The sequence below is a fragment of the Ixodes scapularis genome, unplaced genomic scaffold (assembly GCF_016920785.2).
Source record: "Ixodes scapularis isolate PalLabHiFi unplaced genomic scaffold, ASM1692078v2 PGA_scaffold6__148_contigs__length_123643588, whole genome shotgun sequence".
Taxonomy (NCBI): Eukaryota; Metazoa; Arthropoda; class Arachnida; order Ixodida; family Ixodidae; genus Ixodes; species Ixodes scapularis.
This window is the reverse complement of record NW_024609881.1, coordinates 5,970,946-5,993,841: the sequence shown is the minus strand read 5'-3', so window position 1 is coordinate 5,993,841 and position 22,896 is coordinate 5,970,946. Positions and strand designations below refer to the sequence as shown.

At 44.7% G+C, this 22,896-nt stretch overlaps 1 protein-coding gene and 1 pseudogene across 1 annotated transcript in view; one reads left to right on the top strand and one right to left on the bottom strand.

The window, feature by feature from the left end:
• The window catches only part of LOC115331187, a 32,437-nt gene extending 20,463 nt beyond the window's left edge, over positions 1-11,974 (bottom strand). The window contains exons 1-3 of the mRNA XM_040222051.2: positions 11,491-11,974; positions 6,324-6,616; positions 1,224-1,409 (exon numbers count right to left, since the gene is read on the bottom strand). Coding sequence (XP_040077985.2) covers positions 1,224-1,409; positions 6,324-6,616; positions 11,491-11,974 — 963 coding nt within the window. The remainder of the gene's footprint in view (positions 1-1,223; positions 1,410-6,323; positions 6,617-11,490) is intronic.
• A 155-nt stretch (positions 11,975-12,129) lies between these two features.
• On the top strand, positions 12,130-16,322 carry LOC115331188 (annotated as a pseudogene).
• Positions 16,323-22,896: the final 6,574 nt, after the last annotated feature.

The window sequence follows — 22,896 nt, the reverse complement described above, 5'->3', positions numbered from 1 at the left end:
GCATTCAAATGCATTCAAACACTGAGTAGTGGTTCATTACTGTCTTGTTATGCCTAATTCACTCGGTCAGCATCGCAACTACTGTACAGATGTTTGCAGTCTGAGCGACGTTCCGATTGGAAATAGCGACTAGAATCTCATCATGGGAATCAGACTTTAGCGTCAATTCTGCAGCGATCACGAGGAGTGAATCGCCGCACGTCACATTATTTGTGTAAAGTTTTGCGCAGTAATGAGCCTCACTAATTTCTCTGAATGCGAAAAAGACCACAAGGAGTTGCACCGACGCCTACAACATTGCATTCAAATTGTTTGTTGATGCGGGGCGTGGAGCTTCTTGCCTACACCCCGTCACGCACGCACCGTGTTGATGCATGCCGCTTGGAGCACTCCGGCTTGTCTGTACACATAGGTTGGTGTATGCACAGAATGATAAAAAAATGTGAATGGACGCAGTGGTAGCACTGAGTTAGTTTTTTTGGACATGACTGTGTGCACATTATCCTTGTGTCTTTTTTTATGTGAGCATCCAGACCCAGACACATTTTGGAGGGTACCATGTGGTATGAACTTACATCTCAAATCTGTGGTTAAAAAATCTATGTTTAATTTTTTTTTTTTTTGTAGAAATAGTAAGTTCGCTCGAAGGTTCATGTGGCAGTTTTAAAGGACAATGAGAGCATTTTTAGTTTTTAGTCGGCCAAACATGAATGTAATGTTTGGTTACTTAGGATACTTAGAGCCCATAGATGCAGTTATGGCCATAAATAGACAATCGCTGAAAGTGTTACAGGGGCCCATTCATTTTTATTATTAACCTTTCTTATATTTCATATAAAATATTAGAAACATCTACTGGAAAAAGAAAAAAAAAACCTGTAGCATTTTTTTTTGTTCTTGTTTGCACATTTTCATCTCAGTAGTTTTGGAAGTATGTTCATTTTATGGATGAATGAGCTATACTTTTCACCAGAAACTTATTTCTCCTAAGTTATAAAGGGACATACACTAACTGACCTATTTGTGTGAGGCGCTCCTTGCAGCCAAATCATTCTCTTTTTAATAAATGTATTACAAAAAAGGGAAAAACTGCATCTTCAAAAACTGCAGCCAACGTATTGCCAAGAAGGCTTTCCATTATGCAAAACTTCATACAGCCGTAATAAGTGGCAGCAGGGATTGCATCAGAACATGATAAGAACACACAGTAAATATGCATTCACCTTTTGGAATGCAGACATTAGTTCCCGCCTTTCATCCCGGCTGACGTTGTTGCGCGATGCCTGGAGCCAGCGCCATTCTGCTCGAGCAACATGAAAATGGCACAGAAGCTGGGTTGCCTCAGGCCAGGTGGCTTGCAGAGCAGCTTTTTTCGCCGCAGAATTATCAGTCATGAATGCTTTGGGTGCCTGCAGAATATAATAAACATGGAGGTGTTTCATGCTCGTTCAAAACGAAATGATTCTCCTATTTATCACTCGTGTTTATTCAATCGAGAATGAATCTTTCGCATCACTTTAAGCAATGCAATGACTATACAATAACCTTCCACTTTTGCTGCTGTGTCCATGTGCTACCACTGGGAGACTCTCTGTCATGCCGTTATTATGCCTATGGAGCAACACTATTTGGAATAGCACTTAGCAGATTTCGCAATGAAGATCCATGACTTGTGGGTGAAGTGTCTGGGGATCCTGCTGATCTCTCTATGAAGAGAAAGTTGCCTGCTATTATAAGGTGTCAAAAATGTATATAAACCCACTGGCAAGACAACTCCCTCCCACGTGGTCCTCAACCAAGGGAACAAATCTCGTTACTATGTAGAGCAGCTTCTATAAAATAGATCCAAAGAGAACCCTTCAAGCATTGCATGGTTAGTGACTAGATATTATCTACGGTATAAATCTCAATCAAACTTGCATTGTATTTGTATTTTATTTAAGACAATTTCAGGAGGGATGTAGAAGCCTGCCTGCAAATGCTTTAAAGTTTAAAATATAAATTAAATTTTAAACCAAAGTAGCAATACAAGTCAGTTCAATTGCCTTCCCTGTGTGACAAAATAATATTTATTTTGATGTTTGTACATATTTTGCACGTATCTAATAGCCTCAGTTATTTAGTAATTGTTTAACTTGAATCATTGAAATTGAAGTTCCCCTCCTAGATAGAGAAACACAAATTTATCTCGTCTCGTCAGGCTCGTCTGTTAAGAGAAGAGAGCTTCCCTCTGCATACGCATGCACTCTGCACAAAAGCGACAGAGGGAGGAGTTTATGCAAGCAGACTTCTTCTATGGCGTTAGTTTAGATATCACCTCGGTATAAACTAGTGAAGCAAGAATCGATTAGACTTCAGTATCTTTTTATTCCATTGTTTCATCTCGATTAAAGCAGTACTACTGTAGTACATGTAAAATTGCTGCCCCTAGTTTTGATATGAATACTTGAAAGAATAAATCATCGAGGACGGGTCGGAAAGAAGACTTCTTGAAAGAAGTCCTGATTCCGTCCCCGTCCTCCATGTTATATCCTTTCAAGTATTCGTATCTATTCATCAGCATGGTCGTTTTAATTGTTATCCTGGTTTCCTTTCCTGCAGAATGTTACCGAAAGGCATTGCTGTCTTCCCAGATGACAAAATATTCATCGAATCCTGCTTGACTGGTGCATTCATGCAGGAGTAGGATGTCCAGATTTTGGTATGGGCATCGATCGGGCAATGTATGATGATCATACATTGCCCGATCGATTGGATTTTTTTGGGGTTTAGTAAGAAGTAGAATGATTTTTATGTGTTTACTCAAGAGCTGTTGATCCTTAGTATGACATTTGCATCAATAGTTTTGTTTTGGAAAATCTTTTATTTTAGTTCTACTGAACGCCTCAGCTGTCTTCTAGTATAAAGTGGATAGTTTAATTGGCTAAATATTCATAGGTTTTAATGAATATAAATTTAAAACCACGCAAAAATTGCCCGAAAAAATGTAGATTAATATTTGGCTAACAATTTTGCCGTCTCTAGTTATCTCTTATATAAAATATAGAACTCGTGAACAGACTGGTTTGCAATTCAGTTCCAAATAGTATGATAAAAAATTGAATGAAGTAGTTGACAAAAATAATGATAAAATCTCTTTAAAGCAAAGATGTATACTACTGTGAAATTTTGAACAAAGCAAAGCACAAAAGACCGAGTGCAGAAAATAATTGAAAATAGTTTTAAATGTGGATAAATATGCTTTTATGATATTACCCATTGTAGCAGCCACTGCAGAGTGCAATATGGGGACTACACTCGGCGACAAAGTTTCTTGGCAATGCAGTGGAGAGGAGGAGACCCGTGCACAGCTTTATTCAGTGCTCAAAATGGGGGGAGGGGACGCATGCCAGTACCTTCCACTGCAGTGCCAGGAAAAGTGTCGCCGAGTATAGTGCCTGACAGTTAAGGCACCATTTTCTGCACTCCTGGCTGAGATGCACACAATACGTCCGTTGGTGTACAGCTAGGTCACACTTGAATCTTTACGATATCATGATAAAATGCCTTTTGCAGTTCCATTTGAGTAATTAAACATGAAACACTATAAAATGGCACTGTAGTACTACCTCAGTATTCAACTTACCGTAAAATACCTGGCAAGTGCCCACTCAAAAGTTAGAGATAATCATAAAAAAATGGCAGATGAGCACTTATCTGGTCATCAATTTCACATATCAATGTAGTGCGCATATTTTTATCACATCTTATAAATTTGGGAATGGGCGCTTAGTTTGGAATGGGCGGATGTGCGGCAGAAATGATTGCGTTAATTATAATTTAGTATAAAGTTAAACAATGTCTTGGCAAATTTGTAAGTACTTGTTAATGACAAGACCAGTGTCGGCCACCTCCCTCCAACATAGACGTCCTTGTTGTTAGTCATTGGGCTAGCACTGGGGCAAAGATGGTGAAAAAGATACCTTAGTGTTGTCCTTTCCATTACTGTAGCTATAATTATGGTTCCATATTTTCAGTGAATACCGGTGAGCCCTGAAAGTGAACCTCTCAACCGGTTTTATCATAATTAGGAAAAACTGAAAAATCTTGAATTGGAGCTGATCTTGAATAAGAAAAAAGCCTGGCTTCATGGGAAGAAAATTTTTATGTACAGCTTTATTTTGTGTTGACCTGGAACACAGCCCCCGCTAAACGTTTTGCAAGACTGCTTCTTCCTTTGGGAATCCCACTTTTTCTCTTGTCCCCTCTTATAAGAACCGGGACATTATCTAAGTATTCGGGTCACATGCATGTTCCCTGGAGGTTGGGAAATCCGTCCTAGTTTCTACCACATACTCCGAAACAACACCGACAGTCTATATAAAATTACACCACATCTGTTGAAAAATAAACCCTGAAAAAACGCTCCCAAGTTCAAAGAACGAGAAATACTCAAACACAGAACCCTGGTTATAATTTACACAGTAGTCATGAGTGTCAAGAATATGTAGAAGGAGCATTACCTAGACGAATATTTTTTTTGCTGTACTTATCGAGTTTAAAAGCCATGTTTAGGTCCACCAACATCTGAAGAGTACTTTGGCAAAGTGCTATTAATTTCTACTGCATAGTTAGCTTGCCATAGGTTATTTACAATACCTTGGTACTATATAAATGGTACAAATGTGGACAATTTGAATGCTTCTATTTCGCTTTTTGATATAAATTTTATTTTAGTCAGTCCATCATTCTATAAACAGGACTTAAGGAAAGGGTGATTTTTTGTTTTTCCTGACCGGTGTACACCAACTCATGTTTACAAACAAACCGGAGCGCCCCTAGCTGACATTATCGGCGCCCTGCATGCTTTATGGAATGTGAGGAAAATGCTCGCAGTCGCCCATAAGCAAACCATTGGAATGCGATGTTGTCGGCGTCGGTGTGAGTCCCCGTACCTTTTTTTGCATTGGAAGTGTTGATTCTACGTCTTCCTGGCAATGTCTGACTACTCGAGTGGTCTTAGCGAAAGTAACGAGGCTCGTCACACCGCAAAACATCCAGTGAACCATCTGACATGCGGCGATTCATTCCACGTGGACGTCGCAGAATGGACGCTAAAATCTGGCTCGCATGATTACATTCTGCTCCCTGTTTTCAGTCATGACGCTGCTCGAACAGCGAAAGCGTGAACCGTAGCTGAGATGGTCGACGTCCATACTGGAAATCGCAAGCAGAATCGGACCAAGTGAATCAGGCATAACAAATCGGTGATGGCCACTGGTAACAGCTATCAACATATGTTTGTATCTACTGTTTACGCCGAGCTTATTTATTCCAGCCAGCCTTCGAAGTTAAAAGTGTTTCGTGTCCTGCACTTACCTCTTATCGCAATGACCGGACGTTTGGTCTACGGGCCGCTTCGTTTGAACGAGCAGACGACGACATGCAGAAAAGTCAGAGAGCAGACGACACTTCGAACAACCAGGCGCCCGTTCGAAGTTTAAAACATACTGAACGTAGTCCGCAGGTGGTCCGTACAACTTTGCGGTTTTCCCGCGTTCTTGTTGGAACAAAACAAATAAATCTGACGACCACAAGTATTCGTGGATTTAACCCAAAGTGCTTCCCGCACAAGCAGTCGTGGTCCGACGACATCTGGTTTTACTTCTTCATAGTCCCTATCCACGCTCTCGGGCGAGCCGAGCAGGCAGAAAACATGTGAACACTGATCTTCACACATTTCCCGACTCTTTTGGCACAGTCCTAGTCGGGGCGTTTTGACAACAAGGTGGGTTTCTGTCTGGTTTCTACAAAAACAATGCAGGAATGCACATCCCATATGGTAACTTCCACCCACAGCCCCAGACCGGAAGTACGCCCGACGCACCACCCCTATTATGTAACAGAGCTGAGTTCGTGTATTGAATGAGGCATGTGCCCCTAGATTTGTTTCTTTTTACATTACTGATATCTGTAAAAGAAAAGATACTACGACTTTCTTAAAGACAAAGAAGGCATAAAACCTGTTTGATTTTGCCATAAAATGATATTATAAAGATTAATTAAATCTTACAAAGTTTTTTTTTTCACAGTTTGTCTTTCCAGACGTTTTGCATTGTATCTGAAAAAAATGAAATGGTGAACACTATTATTTTTGCGACGAGAGATTGACTATAAGAAGTATCATAATTTCCTTCACAATTAATGTATAGAGCTGAATTATTTTAGTGCACTATTTATCAAGTAGCACACACAAAAAATGTTTTCATTTTAAGCTGAGGGTTTAAACGTTCACCCTTCTGGGCGGTGTTCTCCCTTGATGCATCTGCACATAGCCAACTTACATGAGCACCACCGATGCAAAATGGATACTTCCGCTTTAGCAGTCCGAATGCAGCTGCATAGCTCTCAGTGCTCTGAGAACTATGCAGCAGTACAGCCAGGGGTATGGCACCGGCTGGGGTTGCTGCCAGCACCACCGTCACTGAGCACTGGGACTCGTCGCATGATGCAGTTGAGTCCAGAAAGACGATCTCCCTGGCGGCATCCAATCCCTGCGCTCGTTTCATGATCCCCGTGACTACAAGGACTGCCCAGCAGGTGCCATCTGAGGATTTGGTAGTTGTCACGTCGACTCCTGCAAGAGATGCAAATAGGGACGATACTTTAAAAAAAAGCACTGAACAGGCAAAAAAGCTAGCACATTATTTATGTTGCAAGACACAATTTGAGCTAGGAGCTATTCAAAAACATGCTTCTATTTCATGACGTCGATCTAGCAATAGAATAATGTTCAGAATCGCCCTTAAGTCAGTGGGTTTCACACGCTAAATTTTGTATTAACTATTTTATGGTGGGTAATATTAATTCCACGACATGTGTCCTAATTAGGTTCCTAAAAAATGTTTTCTGAGAGTTTAGTGTCTGTTTAAGAGGGTTAGGCAAGAATTTTTGGACTTCGGTCAAATATTTTTAGGAATTGGTACATGCAAGGGTGGAAGTGCAGTGCCAATTGTGCCATTGTGTGCCAAGCCACTTTCTCACAAAAGCAAATGTTCTGCCAAATCTAAACAAAAAGGTTTTTTTTAAGGCTATGAAAGCAGTTGATTTTTGTTTTATGAAAACAGGTACCAAGTGTCTATTGTCATTTAACAATAATGATTGTGATTTATTCTGGACCAGAGAACTGGACACAGTGCTCCGTTTCGTTTCATGGTCTCATGTCGATGAGCTGTCAAGTGCCAGCAGCTCAAGGGAGAACCGCTCGAGTTGGTTGTTTAATTCGTCCGTTTCGAACTCGAGGAAAAGTAAATGCTTTTATTGTTGTTCAGAAACGTATTTCAACGAATATGAAGAACACACCATAAGAAGTTGTGTGTTTATTCTGTTCCCCATACCACGCGCGAGCACACGATTGCCTTTCCGTAGAGCTCGGCTTCCACAATATTTGAGGAGATAAAAACCCTGGGGAACCAAAACCACGTATGATTGCGACGCAAAGTGTTCAAGGTCAAAGTGCAGGCCAGCACACATTTGAAGGGTCTCTGACAGCACAATTATTCAGTGCACATTTGTGTGTTCAAACAAACTGTCCGTATCAATATTGCCACGTGCATGACTGAGAAGGAACGCTTTACCCCGGACCTTCTCTAGAAATCTTGCAGATGGAAAAGATTCGATGAGTGTAAAATGAAAATAAAGGTTTGATTGGCGAGCTTGTGCCGGAAACAAAAAAGGGATCTGTCGCAACAGTAGCAGCGTCTGTCGCCGCTTCAGCATAGAAACTGGCTGGAGCGAGAGTGAATGTGCCTCGTCGTCGGGAGAATCTGAGTGAGTCAGCAAAGCTCACACTCAAACCCATATCTACCACTCTCAGCATCTCGAACATTCGACCTAGAATCTGTGAGACTGACTAGGCAAGGTCATTCAGGCCTCCTTGTCTTCTACACTCGGACTAAGAGTAAACGCAAATCTTCTAGATGTAAGGAGAAGTGTTCCTTTTCGGTCATGTACTCAACATTATAACTTACCCAATGTTATTATCCAGCTCCTTGGCTGTTTGGGGTTTTACTTAAAACTGAAAAATCAAGTAGAATTTTTTTCTCAGTGTGGTGATTAGAAGCAGGTACAAGACATCCATATTGCGAACCGGCGGAACGAAGTTTGAGGTCTGAAACCGCTCATGTTAGATTCAAAATAATCGCTCCTTCATTACAACGCATATCAGCTGCAAAAGAAAAAAAAGAGGGCCCGAAGTTGTCGTGATATGTTCTAAGCAGATGCCTTGTCTCGCTATAGTTTTAGCAGATCTCCATGCGTACAATGATTTTCATCAGACAGTATTGTTTCTACGCAAATACAGTTAGTTTTTATAAATCCGGTGAGTTTTCTTAGGCCAGCCATGTCCCAAATAAATCCAAAATCAAAATCATATCATTGTGCAACCGACTCAAACTGTTGCAGCAGGCATACTTCATTCATTCCGTTTGCGTTTATTATGCGTTTGTCTGCAGAAGGCATCTCGAGGCGTCTCAAGTACCGGAAGTTTTCCTCGCAAATATTTCAGAAACGGCTGATTCTCTGCAAGCTTCTGTCATGGTAAGTGTGAAATCTAGGCTCCCTGTGTCTATTCTTTGTAGACGCCTAAATTCCACGTCTCATTTTTTAACAATCATTCTTTTGGAGCGAAATTCAGTCCCATCTATCCTTCCGAGACATTGTCCCTATCGACAGTTTGGAGTGGTGACTTTACACTTACGGGCGCAATTGGGTGGTACGGGCAGCATTAGCTGTTGTGTCTCTTACTGTGCTGAGCTGTTGTAGATTTTCTGCAAACTCCTTTGTTTTCAAGTAACAGGCGTTTTTGTGAAACAAGTTTGTTGTGTTTGGCTTTTTGTGATTCTCTATCAATTCTATCAAAAAGAAGAGTAAGACTTTTGTTTCAGGTTTTGTGTCAAGTTAAGTAAAAAGTTTCCAGAAACTTTTCAGGTGTTGCAAGAGAGTGCAGAGTATGAACGTCTGAGTCGATCACGAACTCATGAGTAGTACAAGTGGTTCAAAGAAGGCTGGACATCGTCGGAAGACAATCTTCGTTCAGGATGCCCATCAACTTTGACTGCTAACGATCATGTTGCCAGAGTGAACATTTTCATGCGATCAAATTGTCCAATAACCATCCGTGAAATGGCAGAGGAACGCAACATCTCATTTGGCCCATGTCGAGAAATTCTGTCTGAACTGCAAATGTGCCGAGTGGCTGCAAAGTTGATTTAAAAGCAAAAAGAACACAGGGTTCAGGTTTGTCAGGAAATTTTTGAAATTGCAAATAATCTTGAAAACTTTTTTAAACGTGTCATTACTGGGGGCTAAATATTGGTTCGTGAGTAGGATGTGGAAACGAAAGTCCAATCATCCCATTGAAAGACGAAATCCTCTCCAACACGACACATGCTCAACAAGTGAAATCAAATGTGAATGTCATGCTCACTGTTTTCTTTAACTAGAAAAGTGTCGTCTGCTACGACTTCCTTGCACGAACCGAGACAATCGTTTTGGTTATCTTGAAACCCTGAGATATTTGTGCGAGGCTGTAAAGAGAATGAGACCTAGGCTGTGGCAAAATGGGGAGTGGGTGCTACACTATGACAACACGCCTGATCATTTTGCGTGGCTCATTCGTAATTTTCGCTCAAAAAATGTCATGACCGTTGTCCCCACTCAGTGTACTCACCATACGTGGCCTTTGTGTACTTCCTCCTGTTTCCCTAACTCGGAGACCCTTGAAGGGCAGAGATCTGACTCAACTGACAAAATTAAAGACAAATCACTGGAGGAGCTGAACAGCATTCCAGAAGATGAGTTTTCATCCATCCAACAGTGGAAACCGCAGTGGAAAAATTGTATAGTTTTCCAAGGGGAGTAATTTAAATGGACAATGTACAATAATGTTTTACATTAATAAAAAAAACATTTGTCCTTGAACGTTTTTATCACTCTTTGTATTTATATACTTATTGAGATGCCTACAGTGCTATGAGGCATTATAATGGGGGGGGGGGAGAAATTTGGGAGTGGAAGTGGTAGTGGTTATACTAAAACAACAAATATCACAATCGAAATACCATAGAACATTAAAATTTACAATACTTTTATAGCAATTGGCCGGCTGTCCTAACGAAAATTAACAAATACACGGAACACTATGAGGTCAATGTAGAAGAAACATCTCATTAGGTAAAACACAAGCCACAGGAACTGGCAGTCTGTTTCCTGTATTGTTTTAGGGGAAAAGGAGTTCTTATAAACCGCAGTACTGCCACGGAATTCCTCTCTGTATCTCTGTATAAGAGTATTTTGATAGCAAGAGGGTTGAACATGTTTACATATTCTAGATCTTTTTATTAAGGCTTTATATGATACCTGCAAATGGTTTCATATGCGGCATGCCTTTTTAAAAAGAATCTTTTGGAATGTTACCATGAACTCAATATACTGCATGCGTAGGCTATTTGCAATATGAGAATATTTTGTGGCAATGCAGTTGTGCTCTGTTAAGTACTGTCAACGACGTAATTTTGACGAGGATGTACTTTTCGCAGATTTCCCGACTTTAAAAATAATGGAAAAAATGGGTTGCGGCAATATATTACCCCATGGTAGCGAATACATAGCATACTGCTCCTAATAGCAAAATGTTCAACTACCCACAATTCGCAAAATTAATGAAATATCAAGCCTGGGAAGAGAAGGCCTCTTTCAGTATGTTGCATCCTTTTTACCTGTCCTTTGGGTTTATACTAACTGATCACCCACCATTCTTCCCTCTGTCTTTCTTTTCCTGTCGCAACAGGAAAACAAAAGTTTATGACCAATAGACCTTTTCTAAAATTGAGTCTGGCCACTTTGATGACTGCCATCATGTGAATAATGGCATGTGTGCTATACTAATGGCGGCCTTTAGTTTACTGATAAAGTACTGATAAAGGAAGAAGTTGAAGATGCTAATAAGCAGATGTTTCGAGGCCTATACATTCTACACATTAGCGCGACGTGAAGCAGGAATTGGATGCAAGAGCTGCGTAAGCGTTCATTTCTATTTCCGGCCCAGTCAACCTGTTATAGCACACAATCGGCTTCAAAGACCGTTGATGTATAGACCTTTATCAAGGCGTCTATGTGGGTTGGCACTTTGTTCTGGCTGGTCGCATCTTCTCCGCCATCGTAACCGAAAGATATTGAGAAAGAAATGTACGGTGAAGCGCACATTCACATTTGCCGTTGACTTGCGAAAGTGACGGTGCCCGATGAAATACTGCAGACTACAGGTTCACCGCTGTCAATGGTTTGGTAAAAGTTAAACTGCCTTTTCAGCCACCAGAAGGCGCTGAATTCCGGAATTAGTAATATTGAAAAAACCAAAAACTATAAAGGTGCCATGACAACCTTATAGGAATTTAGGGGCGGCAACTTTTGGGAAAACATACTTAACTCTAATGGCAAATGACAACTCACCATGCTGGAGGTACGATGGAGCCTTTCCCGCCAGCTTTGACAGCGGGTCCACTGTGTGACCATAGTGCTCCTTGCGCCAGATGCGGAACCAGTGGTAGACAGTACCTCCAGACGGGATGAGGGCACCACTGGGCAGCTGGATGGCATCGTTCTCCCCAGCTACGAGCTTCTGTCGGTGTAGTGTCATGGCCTCTGCTCGGCTGAGGCCATCTTTGAAGTAATTGTAGAACGATGCTCGGGTGCCGGGACTGGGCCGAAGGAGGCGGAGTCCATCAGCACAGTCCAGGGCATGATTATGGTCTTCTCGAACTTTGACGACTGCACTCAGTGGTGCCATTCCTTTCAAATAGGGGTCGTATCGCTTCGTTGCCTTGGTGATCTTTTTAATTTTGATGTCTACAAATGCTTCGCAACTTGTGGAGTTCACACCAAAACTCTTGCTTTTGTCACTTTGTTGGCATCGACAGACTTTGTGGAACACCATCCTTTTAAGAAGGAAGGGAATTAGTTTTACCATTACTAATTGCTTCTCAGCTTCAATCAAGGCATGTTCGACTGAAATTAGTTCTTGAAGCAGTTGGTGATCTGGCAAGCATTTGAGTACAGATCTGTCGAATATGTTTACTTACAAATTTGAGCATGCCTAATGTGAACATAAGGTATGATCTCACAAGTTAAACATTTTTGTTCCTTCCAATATAGAGTGCTTTTCATTCAAACAGTTGTGTAAACAAAAGAAATTGTAGTGGCAGTTAGATTAATGGTGTCTTCACTGTGAATTGATTAGTTTCAGCACATATAAAATGGGTGGATAACCTTCAGAGTTAGTCGTATAGTTAACAAATATATTAACTCCTATTCATATTTTTCTGAGTAACATTGCAATAACAGTTTGAAATGCAATCAGTTGTGAGGCTAAAGGCTTGTTTTCTTACATACAGCTCCGTTTTCTAACGTTGTCTTATGTTAGGGAAGCTTATGTCTGCTTACGCCACAAGTCACCGGGACATCTGTGCTTCATATTAAGCGTGGCTGCAAGTTCAAGGAGATAGCCTGGCACGCGGCATTCGAGATACCAATGTTTTGGTGACTTCTAAATTAACATAAGAAGAAGGTGCTGTGTGAACCAGCCTCAAGTTTGCAGAATTGGCATAAAAACAGTGTGCCGCAGCATGACACTGCTTCACATGTAGTTCTTTCGTTCTGTAATGTTTGTAAGCTTGTCTATAATAGAATGTGAGGGAATGAAACTGGGGCTTCCTTTCCCGGACATACAATTGGCAAGTTATTAATTCTTTGTTCCTATAGCAGTCGTGCGCCATGTAGTGCAGCGATGCGACATGGTGTCTTAAGTGGATTGAAACGTTTGGGTCCCAACAGCTGTCACAGGTGAAGTGCAACAACAGATTCGAGTGGCCGGCATCAATTGAGAATTATGGGCAATTACTGCTTCGCCACATGTATCAACGAAAGAACCAGTGGGGATTTTGAGCACAATGAGCCGGTAAGTAAATAAATGTCTGTTAGGTTTGACTTGTCGGCTGAAAGTGCAAAATTCTTTGACTTCATGTGTAAGAAATGAAATATTTCCTAAATGCCAACTGACAGATATATATGCAGCGATAGATTTTCTTAGATGAATTTGATATGACACAGAAAGAACGCCTGAAGTTTGGCCCAGAATGGAGTGTTGGCTTGCAGGCGCTTCAGTGTACAGGTTTCATAACCTTTCTGCCAGCCATGCACGCTTCCCGTGTTCCACTTTTTTATGCAAATAAAGATTGATTGATTGTTGCGTGGAAGAGCGGTTTCGACTTGCATACATACCGGGCAACACTGCTGGCAGCCTTTTGGCATAGTTTTAACCAGGGATGTTGGGAACCGGTCGAGGTTCAAGTTTGACCAAGTTCGACTTTTTCAAACTTGTGAAAAGTTCGACGTAAGGTTTGACTCAGGTTCGACTGCTAAAAGCATGCGCGACAGGCTCGCCGGTTGGCTTCGGATTGGATGGTGATGGCTGTTGTAGATTATGCCATCTGGTAGCAGGTAACGAGAGGAAAAGGAGATAGAGGAGCGCAGAGCCACGAGCTCATAAACGGCGCGAGAGAGAACGATAAACCGACATCATCGAAACGGACGTGCCCGGGATCGCTTCCTTAACACATCTCTTCCGACACCCGGGAAACGAGATGGACCGCAGCCAAAGAACCCGCGGCATCGTCCGCTCAGCCGTCACCCGAACACTAACCCGAATAGACAATCTTCTGCAAGACGAGAACACGACAGAGCTTGACCTCCGACTACAACTGGACTACCTGCTTCAGAAAGAAAGCGACCTAATCCGCCTTGACCGTGACATCCAGACGTCCACCTCAGATGACGATCTTGAGGGCGAGCCTGAGGGAGCAGAGGAGTACCGTCTTCGCATCAGTCACAGCCTCACGCGCGTCCGACACGCCCTCGACTCTCAAGTCCCTGTGCCAAAACCCACGAACATCACGCCCAACGTCCCTCTCGACAGGGCCCAGTCCGGTGGTCTTCTTCCAACTCTGACCTCAAGGAGCCAAAGGGCGGTCGCCCTACCGAAACTGCAGGTACCGACTTTTGCCGGGAGCCGTCGCGACTGGCAGGGGTTCTGGGATCATTTCAATTGTACAATACACACCAATTCCGAACTCCCGCCAATCGAGAAGTTTAAGTACCTTCTCACGTACCTCACAGATGACGCGAAGCGAGCCGTGGAAGGAATCCGACTATCAGAACAAAATTATGACCTCGCGGTACAGACACTACAAGACCGATTTGGACGACGGGACATCCTAATTGATGATCGCATTGATCGGCTTCTGAGTTTGCCTGCGGTCAACAGTTCAACAAACACAGTACAGCTTCGTGAACTCTACGATGCGATACGCTTCCGAACAACATCTCTTCAAGGGCTGGATGTCCCGCCTAGCAACTACGCTGTCGTCCTACATCGTGTCCTCATGCGGTGCCTTCCTGCTGACCTATCTATGCTATACCGACAGAAGTTAAGGGAGGCAGCACTAACACCATCAGCCGACACACTTGACATGCGCCCGGAAGAGCAGGTCCGCGTCATCATGCTATTTCTACAGACTCAAGTGGAGGTTCGAGAAGACGCCCAAATGGAACACCCAAGTCACTCTCCCCGGTATGGGTCATAGCCGATACCACGTCAAGAATCCGTACAGGCGAGCCACCCTTCAGCACTCGCGCTCTCGACTGAGGCTATTGGCTACCGAGCGGCCACGTGCCCTTTGTGTGATACCACCCAGCACGCGTTGCAAAACTGCCAGGCTAGACTTTCAACACAAGAAAAATGAACCAAGCTTGCGCGAGCACGCTGCTGCTTCAAATGCGGCAAGCGAAATCACATCGCTCGTGTTTGCCGTTCATGCAGTAACTTGACATCTGCCACTTGTGGAGGTCACTACGTGACTATACTCTGCGATCTATCACGTACCACATCAGCCGCATCCGACAACCCAGACCCAGGAGGACTTCGTGAAGGTACCGCAACAGTCGTGAGCGCCCCAACCACCAGTTTCCGCTCTTCTGCTGTCTTGCTGCAAACTGCTAGAACCTGGGCCCTAGGGACACCGAAACACCCCCTACTGAGGCTGTTAGTGGATAGTGGGAGTCAGCGCACGTTTATCCGGCAGGACATTTCTGAAAAACTGGGCTGTGAAGTCGTTGGCCAGGAGGAGCTTAATATATACATATTTGGAAACACAGCCACCAAACGGTCCTGTCGACGAGTGGTTGTGACCCTCCATAGCCATCAAAGCAAGCAGAAGACATCACTTGAAGCACTGGAAGTCCCAGACCTGTGTAGAGTATCACACCAGCAGCTAGATGACAACATACTGAGGCAACTTCATTCCAGCGGACTTCAAGCCGCAGATATCATCCCTGCTGGAGCTCAAGGCAAAGTGGACAACGACGTTAGTGTTCTTATAGGCTCTGACTTCTACTGGCAAGTCGTCACAGGACGGATCCAGCGCATAACAGACGACCTCACCGCTGTAGAAACCATATTTGGCTGGATGGTCCAAGGAATGTACTCCCAAGCCATCTTTCACACTTCAGCAAGTGTTACTGGGCAACGCCGAAAAGCGCCCACCGTCGACATTGGCGCCATGCAAATGACCACGAAGAAACCCGTGCTCGCTGAGCGGGTGCTGAGCACCGTCCAGCGGTTTAACGTAAAGGATGGCTACGGCTTCATCAACCGCAACGACAGGCGGGAAGACATCTTCGTCCACCAGACCGCCATCACGCGGAACCACCCGCAGAAGCTCACGCGCACCGTTTACGAGGGCGAGACCGTCGAGTTTGACGTCGCCGTAGGCGAGAAGGGACGCGAGGCCGCCAATGTGACAGGTTCCGACGGCCAGCCCGTGCAGTGCCTCCCTTATATCATGGAAGGAAGACGCTTCAGAGGTCGCTGGTTTCCTAGACGGAGTCAACGCCGACCGATGCCCAACCCGCGCCACGGTGCGCAGGACTCGGCCGGCTTCCATGACGTTGTGCTCGTGCCGGATTCGCAGCGGCAGCAGCCGCCACCGCAGCGATGGCTGCAGCCTGGGAGACCCTGTTTACGCCGCTACTACCGCCGTTAGAGAGGTATGACCAGGAGCTCACTACCCGCCGAAGACATAAGACCCCACTTCCAGTTTGAAGAAGAAGACGAATACAGGGAGACCCGTGTCCAGCGGAAGCCACAGAACCACGAGCTCATAAACGGCGCGAGAGAGAACGATAAGCCGACACCATCGAAACGGACATGCCCGGGATCTTTTCCGTAACAATGTCTAAGGGACAAATTAAGGGCAGCACTGACTGGTTATTTCAGTTAATACAGTACAACAAATTAGGTTAACTTCCATGATCATTAGAATTGGTTTGTTTTATAGCAACTGTTGATACAATTAAGATGCCCTTTCGCATAACAAAAATACTCAAAACCTAGACATGCTTGTATCAAGGTCTGGTCACACTGTCCGCAAAGTCGAAACGGTCGAATCTGGTTAAAAGGTTCGTCAAACCCGTCGAATCGGGTTAACACTACAAAGGTTCGTCGAACCGGTTCAAACCAGTGGAACCCCGAATATTTGACCTAAAAATCCGGTTCGACAAAAGTTCGCGACACACGTCTAACTTGAACAAGCAGGGCGGAAAGGGGGGGAGGAGGAGGACGAGGAAGAGGGGAGAAGCGAAGCTCAGCGGAACAGTTTTGTATGTCATCCTCTTTTCTAATGTCGGTCAAGCCCCACGAACATGCAGTCAAAATGACACATATGCAAATGCCCTAAAAAAAATTTAGAGTAAAATTAAGACGAAATTTCTAGGCTAGGTGGCGCGAGCTACACCCCAATACAGAGTATAGCCAGTCCTAGAGAGCCAGTAGTACAACTGTTGGTACCTTCTATGTATGAATATTAAAATAGTTACCGTATTCGATTAAGTTGTCCTTTCTCAAAAAAAAATTGTATTCTAGACTTAGACCTGCGTTCAAATCAAATTAAAGAAGTGAGAAAAAAAACCGCTAAGGAATGAAGGCAAGTTAAAAAGTACACAGCGTTATATGTCTGCACTGCAACTTACCTTCCGTCTTTTGAGCAGTTTTTTCGTGTTTTTGTTCCAGTTTACTAATGCTCAATTAACTGGAACAAATCCACGCCTCGTTGCACGATATTAACATTATCGTGGTTTTCCAATGATTTTTCCCCATTTTCCTCTCTTCAGCTGGCAACATGTACCTATCTAGATACTCTGTGAAAAGAGTTAAATCCAAATCCACTTAAACGCGCGGTTCGCGCGGTGGCGTGGTTTTGTTTTTTGTAGTTCACACAGTTTGCGTAAAGTCAACCAGGCTTTCGGTTTTTGCGTTGTCACTCACTGTGGCACCTACTGCGTTGTTTTGTTCCGGAGCCACGAAATTTGTTTCTCCTGCACTTCTCGACGGGGATGGTGACTGACAATGCAACGAGTGCGGTACGCCGCCGGTTTTAGAAAAGCATCATCAGGGAAGAAGGCGGCAAGAGCTCGACATAAACAAGATGCAGGCAAGGTGGTGAAATTTCAACATCTTGGAAATTCGGGACCGAGGTACAAACATTGACGACGCGCAGGCGAGTTGGTGATATAAATTGTGTTTTATCCCAGGCGAGCACTGAGTTCTGGGCCAAAACTTGGCTTGCGTCTGGGAATTTAGGGCATTAAAAAGCCCGAAGAAGCCAAAATAGAGCCAAAGCTGACCTCCCTTGGCAACAGTCTGGGTGTTTTGGCCCAAATTCGCCAAACAAGTGCCAAACTTTGGTTTCACTGCCTGGTAGTTCGGCTGTCATCTGGCATCTTTGGGCCTAAATCGCCTAACAAATGCCAGATTTAGGCTTACTGCCCAGTAGTTCGGCTGATCTTTGGCATTTTTGGGCCAAAATCGCCGAACTAATGCCAAAGATAAGCTTCACTTTTTGATAGTTCGGCTGTCATCTGGCACATTCGGGCCAAAATCGCCACAGATGTGCCAGAGTTAGGCTCACTACCTTGTAGTTCGGTTGACATCTGGCATCTTTGGTCCCAAGTCGCCAAACGAGTGCCAAAGTTAGGTTTCGCTTCCCGATAGTTCGGCTGTCATCTGGCAGCTACGGGCCAAAGTCGCCAAACGAGTGCCAGAACTAAGCTTACTGCCTTGGAGTTCGGCTGATTAGGTATTTGATGTACGCGGGTGGTCTTCATCTTAATAAAATAGAAATCACGTTTTATTAGGCTGGCAACTTTATCTTTTTTGGGTGTCTCTTGATTTCTTCAGTCTAAAGGTTGGCTGAATGTTTTCACCCGGCTGGGCCAGGCTTTGCAAACGCAATTTGTGCCGGATGTTGTACTCGCGCGTAGGTACACACGCCAATATCGGGACGCGCCGTGAGACCGGTTCGACATTAAGGCGTGTTCACACCGGCGATGAGATATAGTCGCGCGATAACATTCATCGCAAAAGCGACCATCGCGAGCAAAAACCGACGGGATTTGAGCAGTCGCTTGCTGACCCGACTTTTTGCGATGCGCTCTAGTCGCGGAGAGGCCGAGACAATCAACGGCGTTCGGAGCTTTTGAGAAGCGACGCGCCAACGAAGGCGTTGAATTCGCTTATCGCGCACACCAGATTGATAATCTAATTACTTTTTTTTCGCAATGCGCTTTACTCAGATCGCGCGACTGCTTACATCCCCGGTGTGAATCCACCTTTACAAAAAGTGCTGCCATTGAGCTAGCACTGCGCGAGACTGATGTGCACACGTCTCCACAAGAGATATCATTATTAGGCGGCGCATTGCAAAAGCGAGCGTGGCTCTGTACGTGTCTTGCATTGTGATTGAGCACTGTCAAATCCTAGCGATAACAAAGAGCGGAAACGACCGAGGCTCCGTGGCGCGGCTCCCGCATCACACTTGGGGAATGAAAATGAAATCCCGGAACTTGTACTATTTTAGCGTGTTGGTACTTTTAAAACATTTAGAAGGTGGAGACACAAAAGGGATGATACAGACGGGACAATCTTTCAACTTTAACAACATTTATTTTCGGCTTCAAGCTCAAAGCCCACCCGGTCCGTGGGAGTACCGGAAAGGGAAATCTTGGGGGAAGGAGAGGAAGCGTAGGAAGTGTACGCGATCCCCCTGTCCTGCGGGGCCAGGTACATCGGGCCAACGGGGCGATGGCTCAACAACCGACTCCGAGAACATCAAATGGACACCGAGAGAGATGCTTCGGATTCTAAGCACCCGATCGTCATTCACGGGAGAAAATGTCCCGGCTGCGCTCCTAATTTCGCCGGCACGACAGCCATGGGAGGCCACTGGGAGCGAGTCGGGAGAGAAATAATTGAGGCCTATCGGATGGCGAAATGCCCGCAAAGCATAAGCACCAAGAAAGAAGATTATCTTTCTGAGGCCCAGAATGGAAGCCGAACGCTGACAGACTAGGTAAGCCGACAAGGTCACCGGCAGAAGTGGCCTCGCCTTTTGCAAATCCTCCCCACCTGCTTTTGTGTCTTCGTTTGGGTGTCAGAGAGCGTGACAGCCGCTTGAAGCAAATCAAAAGGGTGGAGCGAAACGCGTGACCCGGCGCGACCTCTCTACGCAGGATGCGTAGGACAAAAATGTTTGGACAAAAAATTTGTCACGTGACGTTCTCTCTCTGGGGCTGTTGTTTTCGCCGTTTGCCCAGTTATAGAAATAGGCGGGCCACGTAGGTCCGGTTTTCGAACTGCGCTCTTGAGTGTTCTGTTGCTTTCGTGCGTTGCAGACGCGGCCGTGTTTTTTCATCGTAAACGGTCGGAATACGTCCATGCCAATTTTTCGGTAACAGCCATTTTTTTCACTGGAGTTCGTGGAATTCTTGTGATCTGTCTGTTGGACACGCTTCGACAAAAACTGCTCTTCGCCGACGACGAGACGTCAGTTGAATGTGCGCAACCTTCTTTCTCGAATATGTTTGTGAGGTGCCTGAGTTAGATTATGCATCTATCAAGGAATACATGATATTGCTCTTTTATTAGTAATTACACTAAAAGCTTTCCCAAGCAGCACAGTGTTTGGCCAAGCAATGGCCAGTGTCTGGCGGTGGTCTTTTGGCCAGTTGGCAGAGAGTGGCCATTCATTGGCCAATGCTTGGCCGATGGCTGATGGCCAGTGGCCATTGGCCAATGGCCAGATAACGTCCAGTCACCGGGCAGTCTCTGGCCACTGTCTGGCCACTTGGCCAAGGACCATTGCCAGCCATTGGCTGATGACTGGCCCACTCTGTGCTGCTTGGGTTATTAGTAAGTACACTGAAAGCATGCTTGTGATAGTAATCCTGCTTTCCTCTCAATCCGCGCGGTTTTTTTGTGTGATTAGTTTTGCTTGGCATGAGGACAGTGTTAATTCTATTTTATAATTTGCTTCTCGTTTTACAGAGTAAGAGAAGTGTGACCTTTGCAAATATGTCGAGAATACAGTGTGTGTTATGATAGTGGTTTAATAAACTTCTGGGTGTGATAAAAAAATGTGTTTGTCCGTATATGTGATTGGATATGCAACAAATGATATGCAACCTACACATACTTGCACGACGTTCGGCCAATACGGAGCAGACGCATCGTAGAGTATTCGCACAATATTGCGCGAACGCTAGGCCGGGACAAAGCAGCTGTACGGCAATACCTGCCGGATATCAATCGGCGGTGCAAAACCGGACATTTTAGCGATATTAGAACCGACTTTCGGCCGGCACTGGCACGATACGGCAAAGTATTGCCGTGCGCCTTGGGAACGGAGGTGATGACATCTTGCCATCGTGTTTCCAACGCTTATTTAATTTAATTATCTTCTGGGACGTGTGAAAGAGCACTTCTGTGACACACCAGACATATTCGAAACTTGGGCAGGCATCTCGGCTTTCTTTGCCACATTTGGCAATTATTTGGCACTTCAGTGGGTAGTTAGAGAAGAGCCAAACTTCGGCATGCCCCGAATCGCCAAATTAAGATTTACTGCGGCAGTTATGGCTCAAGTCTGGCACTTACTTTGGCAGAACTGTGGCGCACCAGAGAAAAGCCAAACTCGGCGTGGCCGAAATACCGAAATTAGGCGTTGCTGTGGTAGTTATGGCTCAAGTATGACACACTTCGGCACTCTTGTGGCGTAACAGAGAAACACCAAACTTTGGTGTGTCCGAAATACCCAAATTAGGAGTTGCTCTGGCAGCTATGGCTGAATTATGGCACCATCTTTGGCACTCCTCTGGCGGACAAGAGAAACGCCAAACCTTGGCGTGACCCGAATTCCCAGATTAGGATTTACTATTTCAGTTATGGCTCAAGTATGGCACCAGCTTTGTCACTCCTCTGGCGGACCAAAGCAACGCCAAACTTTGGCATGTCCGAAATACCCGAATTGGGCGTTGCTCTGGCAGTTATGGCTGAATTATGGCACCAACTTTGGCGCTCCTCTGGCGGACTAGAGAAACGCCAGACCTTGGCGTGCCCCGAATTCCCAGATTAGGATTTACTATGGCAGTTATGGGTCTCAAGTATGGCACCAACGTTGGCGCTCCTCTGGCGGACGAGAGCAACACCAAACTTTGGCATGTCCGAAATACCCAAATTGGGCGTTGCTCTTGCAGTTATGACTCAAATATGGCACTACATTGGCACTCCTGTGGCGGACCAGAAAAAAGCCAAACTCGGCGTGGCCGAAATACCGTAATTTGGCTTTGCTTTGGTAGTTTTGGCTCAAGTATGGCACACTTCGGCACTCCTGTGGCGTACCAGAGAAAAGCCAAACTTTGCCTAGTCCGAAATACCCAAATTAGGTGTTGCTCTGGCAGTTATGGCTGAAGTATGCCACCAACTTTGGCGCTCCTCTGGCGGACCAGAGAAACACCAAACCATGGCATGATCCGAATTCCCAGATTAGGACTAACTATGGCAGTTATGGCTTAAGTATGGCACCACCTTTGGGACTCCTCTGGTGGACCAGAGAAACGCCAAACCTTGGCATGCCCCGAATTCCCAGATTAGGATTTACTATGGCAGTTATGGGCTCCAATGTGGCACCAACTTTGGCACTCCTCTGGCGAACCAGAGAACAGCCAAATTCTGACATGCCCTAGGATCGCCCAACTAAGGATATAGTTAGGCACCGTACTTTGGCACTGATGAGTGTCATGGCGCGAAAACCTAACTGCGCCAAAGTTGGGCCCTTATGTTTGCCAGACTTTTGCCCAAGTTGGGCATTCCTCTGGCGTGCTACCTGGGTTAGCCCACCATGCGCGAGCCTTTGGGTTCTTCAGTAATTACGCAATGAGAACTCGACCTCTGACGACCAGTGGCGGCGAACTAATATAACAAAATCAGTCGCCCACTGTTTCTGACAAAGGTACTAATTTATTCTTAAATTGACTCCGCGTTAGATTCGTAATTTTTTTTGTTTGGTTCTATAGATATCAAAAGGATCAATAGTTTACCATGACGTTACTAACACGATCGTGCTAAACAGGTGCTTCGAAAATCGCCTGGTTAAGCACATCTTGCAAAATGTTACGATTGAACTATTCTTTATACTTTACCTTTAAATTAATTCTATTATTTTTTATTTTATATTTCTTCGTTGGCTCAGTGTGTTGCAAAATCAGAGAAGCGAACTCAGTGGTCTAGTGCGTAATAGAAAATATTGCAGACATCTGGATATGAACGGTGACGCAATCTGCGTGACGCAATAACTTTTTGGATTAGTGACTTCCCAGTCCACAATCCACAATGCATTCGTTGCTTCGCTGTAGCCTGCAAGCAAGGCGTAGGCATCTTCATCACTGCTGAGAGCGACGCGAAGCACGTCG